Source organism: Tupaia chinensis, unplaced genomic scaffold (genome assembly GCF_000334495.1).
Source record: "Tupaia chinensis unplaced genomic scaffold, TupChi_1.0 Scaffold000042_2, whole genome shotgun sequence".
Taxonomy (NCBI): domain Eukaryota; kingdom Metazoa; phylum Chordata; class Mammalia; order Scandentia; family Tupaiidae; genus Tupaia; species Tupaia belangeri.
Genome location: NW_006159498.1, coordinates 314438 through 318804, shown reverse-complemented (window position 1 = coordinate 318804; position 4367 = coordinate 314438). Strand labels below are relative to the sequence as shown.

The following is a 4367-nucleotide window of genomic DNA, read 5'->3' as shown; positions in this document are numbered from 1 at the left end:
TGTTTTTTTTGCTATAGAGCGCGTGCGCTTGCCAGACAGACAGAGAGGGAGAGACAGAAACCGAGAAATCACCCCCCAGGGAGGATGGTCACGCCACAATCCCTTCTCCTCCATTCTCCTCTCAGGATCTTGGGCACCCACACACACACGCCCGGCGTGAGTTTAAACCACAGGGTCCGGGACTTGAACCATGGTTGACTACATGGGAGTCCAGCGACATAGACATTACACCAACTGCTGGTCCCTTGAGATTCCATTTCTATGGGCTGTCTGGAATGGGCAGATCCAGAGAGACAGAATGAAGACCTGTGGTTGCCAGGGCCAGGGTGGGGTGGAGGAGTGGAGAGTGGCTGCTTAGTGGGGACATGGCTTCCTTTTTGGGTGACAAAAATGGTCTGGGAGTAGATAGAGGAGGTATCGCACAGCACGATGACAGTGCTAAATGCCACCAAACCGAGCACTTTAGTAAGTGGTTAATTTTATTATATGAATGAATTTTACCTCAAAAATGTTTTAAAATGTGCAAGGGGAGCGGAAGGCGGGCCTTTTGGTGGTGCAGAGCTGCTGGACAGCTTTGCCAGTAATGCCTGGTCCACAACAGGGAGCCTGGCTGCCTCCTGGCACCTGCTCAGCCTCTGGGAGCTCTGGGCTCAGAAGATGAGAGAGCTGTCCTTCCACCCATGAAAGCGGGGCGTGAGTGGGCCTGGTGCTGCCAGAGTGAAGCCTGGCCTGGATTAGGGTCAGCCTGGCATGGGCCAGAGGCAGGGATGAGGCCCGAGTGGCCCCCCACCCATTCCTCTCTCCCCCTTTTCTTACCCCTAAGCTGTGAAGACTCCTTGTCCTCCATCCCGGATCCTGTGTGACCGTGTGCGCCCCAGTGTCTTGCTTGGTGCCATCTACCCCTGTAAGTGCTGGCCCGGCAGAGTCTCTGGTCCCTCCGAGGTCCACTCCTCACCCTCCACACCACCCCGAGCTCTCCTATCCTGCCTCATCCACTTCTGCCTGCCTACCCCCTGCCCACCCAGCACATGGCTCCTGGGCCGCGAGCTGGGACCCTGCCTACACCTCAGTGGAGTTTCCTGGCCCTCGGAACCAGCCCACGGCCCAGGCTAGGCATCTGTTCGAGGGAGGCCCTCTGCCGAGGGTGGGAGTGGGGCAGTGAGGACTGGGAGGGGCCTTGAGCCAGGCTGGGAGGAACTGGGTGGGTGTGGGGGACGTTTGCGAAGCACCTTCCCCTCCTAGCTCCTGCGGCCCTCCTCCCAGCTCAGTGGGTACTGGGGCCCCTTGCTCAATGACAGTGTGGGGGCTGGCACCTGTGACCCCACTCTGAACCCACATTCTCTTCCTGGTGCTCTGTGCCACCTTGGTGTTCACTTTTCCTGGGTCCCCACTGCAGGGAGTGTGGGGCCCAGGGGCCAGACGAAGGCAGCCCCAGCCCTGCTGTGGCCGTAAAGCACGGGCAGTCTCCGCTTCTCTTCTGCTTGGTGGGCAATGCCCCAGGCCAGAGTCGCCCAAGGATGTTCTTGGGGCACATCTGATGTTTCTCCCACCCCTCCCAGCCCCAGGCCCCAGAACCAGCTCCGGCTCAATCGCCTTGGGCTCTCACCCAGTGACGCCAGCCCGGCCGCCATCCCCAGCATCCCTGCCACTGCTGCCGCCACTGATCCCACCCCTGCGGGACTCCCAGCAGGCCCTGGGGCCGGGCAGGCACTCGAGAGCTCTGCGCCTGTCCCCAGGCAGCATGCAGGCCGCTGAGGACCCTGCTGACCTGTGAGCCCTGCCCCTGCCCCACCACAGCACATACCCCCACGTCCCTGGCCAACCCAGGGCTCTGGGCCTGCCAGCAAAGGACAGAGGGGGCCTGGCCACAGGGAGGGGTCCCTGATGGGACCCCACATTAGCCCAGTGGCTCCTTGAACTCTATGTGCATAAATACAAACAAGAGAATCTTTGCTTTGTTTTGTTCTGTTTTGAAATGAGAGACTTGGATAGGGCCTCTCGGTGGCACAATCCTCTTGCCTGCCGGTTGCCTAGGACTACAGGCATGCGCCACTGTGCCCACCTGTGGGGTTGGGCCAGGACCCGGGAGAGGCTTCTGTGTGGCCTCAGCCCCCAGCGCGGCCTTCGCAGTGCACTCCGCGCGCTGAGCCGTGGTCCTCGTTCTAATGCACTCAGCTTCCTACGGTGGCTTTTCCACCAAGCCTGTTTAATTCCTTGACCGATTTTCAATATGATACAGCTAAAGTGGCTTTAAAAACCATCACTTCCCTTTTACTAGCAGAAATGATTCCACTGGAACCAGTTCCAGTGACAGCTTCTCCACTGCAGTGTGCCCGGGCCCTCACGCGGGAAATCGGCTCCCCAGAACCGAGTTGCTGTGTGCGGCCTTCCTTGTGGCCGTGTCTGCCGAGCTCGCTATGGACGGGGTCTCGGGGCACTGCCCTGACCGTCTAAGCCCGCACCTTGGCTGACCCACGAGGATGCTGCACCGTTCAGGCCAGGGTGTGCGGGCCTGTTTCTGTCCTGTTTCCACACTCACCCCGGTACGTGTGGTCGTGATAGTCGCTGTGGCATGGGGGTGGGGGGTGACCAGCCTTGGTGCAGAGCAAGGGCTCCCACACCCCCTCCTCTGGGCCCCCTCCAGCCTGTCCTCCTCGGCCCCCCCCGCCCTCCTGCTCTTTACTCTGTGCAGCTTTGCCCCTCTCTCCTTCCTTTTTTCCTGGGCGGTGGTGGTCGGAAGGTATGTGCACTCACCAGAGAGAGGGAGGGAGGGGGAGAACGTCATCCTCGTGGGCATGGTCACGCTGCAATTTGTTTCCCTCCACTCCTCCATCCTTTTAGGATTTGGGACATGCACACACGCATGTGGGCATGCGTGTGTGCCAGGCCCAGGTCTAGGCCTCAAGTTGCACCATCAGCCATGTGGGATCCAGCTCTTTTCATCACTGGACCATGGGGCTGGCCCTTTTCCTTTCTTTCTTCCTTTTTTTAAAGTTTATATATTCTAGGACCAGCAAGCGGTGTGGAGGTTAAGGCACTGGACTCCCAGATGGCTAACTATGTGGCTTGAATCCCAGACCCAGCAGCTTGAAAAACACACCAGGTGCATGCGCATGCATACCCCAAATCCCTAGAGTGGAGTAGAAAGGACTGCAGCATGGCCACTCCCCCTTGGGCAGACAGGTGTTTTCTCACTTTCCCTCTCTCTGTCTCTCTCCAGCAAGTGTGTGTGCCCCTAACATTTTTTTTTGGTGGGGGCAAGGTTTTTGCTATAGGGCCTGTGCGCTCGCCCGAAAGAGAGAGAAAGCGAGAAATCACCCCCCCAGGGGGAATGACCACGCTGCAGTCCCTTCTCCTCCATTCTCCTCTCGGGATCTTGGGCACGCCCGCACACGCACCTGGTGTAAGTTTAAGCCACAGGGTCCAGGACTCGAACCGTGGTCAACTACATGGGAGTCCAGCCACATAGCCATTACGCCATCTGCTGGTTCCATGTCCTATAGCAAACTTAAAAATAAATAAGTGTATTCCATAAGGGAGTGGTAGAGCACACACACAGGGTTCCACACTGCAGCCCACCCTGAGCCCGTTAGCCCGGACCTGAGCACGTGTGTGCCGACAATACTCAGGGAAGCTCCAGACGCAAAGCTGGACCCTCCCTGTGTGCCGGAGTGCTGCACTTCACCCCTGCACCACCATCCGGTCCCTCTCCTTCCTCTATAGTTGACAGTTCTGTGTTGCCACTTTCTTCTACACAGGTTTGGGGCATGATCCCTGCCATGTGCCCCCACTCTCCCACTCCCTGGGATGGAGCCAGAGTGGGGCTGGTGGGAACCATCCCCTCTGCTGCCCTCTGCCCTTCCTGGGGAGGCCTGGGAGCACTGCAGGCCTGCCTGCCCCTACGGCTGGCCCCCCCCATGCCTCACCTCCCACCACCCTGCTCTGGCTGCCTCTCTCTCTAGCCCGTGTCCAGCTGAGGCTGAGGCCCTCCAGAGCCAGGTGATGTACCTGTCAAGCTGCCCCGGGCCTCACTGGCACAGGCCTGCCTCAGCCCCACAGCACAGACAAGTATTTCTGGCAGTTTCTGCCCAGAATAAAATCCTGCACTTTTCCAGTGGTGGATGAAGGGCCTGACCTTCTCCATGGGGGTGGGCAGGACCCTCTGGCCCCTCCTCCAGCCCCACCCCAGGATCAGCCTCCCAGAGCTACTGCTCAGAAGCCTGGCGCTATGCGGTCCGAGACCCACAGAAACCTTCTCCTCACCACCTGCACAGCCTGGGCAGCCCGTGTCCTCAGTTGGCCCCGCCGTTTGGGCAGACCAGAGCTCTGTGGCCAGAGCCACCCAGTGAGCCCCCAGCTCCCGGCCC

General features: G+C 59.6%; 1 protein-coding gene across 1 annotated transcript in view; it reads left to right on the top strand.

Annotated features, from left to right (window-relative positions):
* The window catches only part of CUNH16orf96 (chromosome unknown C16orf96 homolog), a 69486-nt gene extending 66745 nt beyond the window's left edge, over nt 1–2741 (top strand). The window contains exons 16-17 of the mRNA XM_027773218.1: nt 824–904; nt 1560–2741. Of these exons, the coding sequence (XP_027629019.1) occupies nt 824–904; nt 1560–1774 (296 nt within the window). The 3' untranslated portion in view covers nt 1775–2741. The remainder of the gene's footprint in view (nt 1–823; nt 905–1559) is intronic.
* The last annotated feature ends 1626 nt before the right edge of the window (nt 2742–4367 follow it).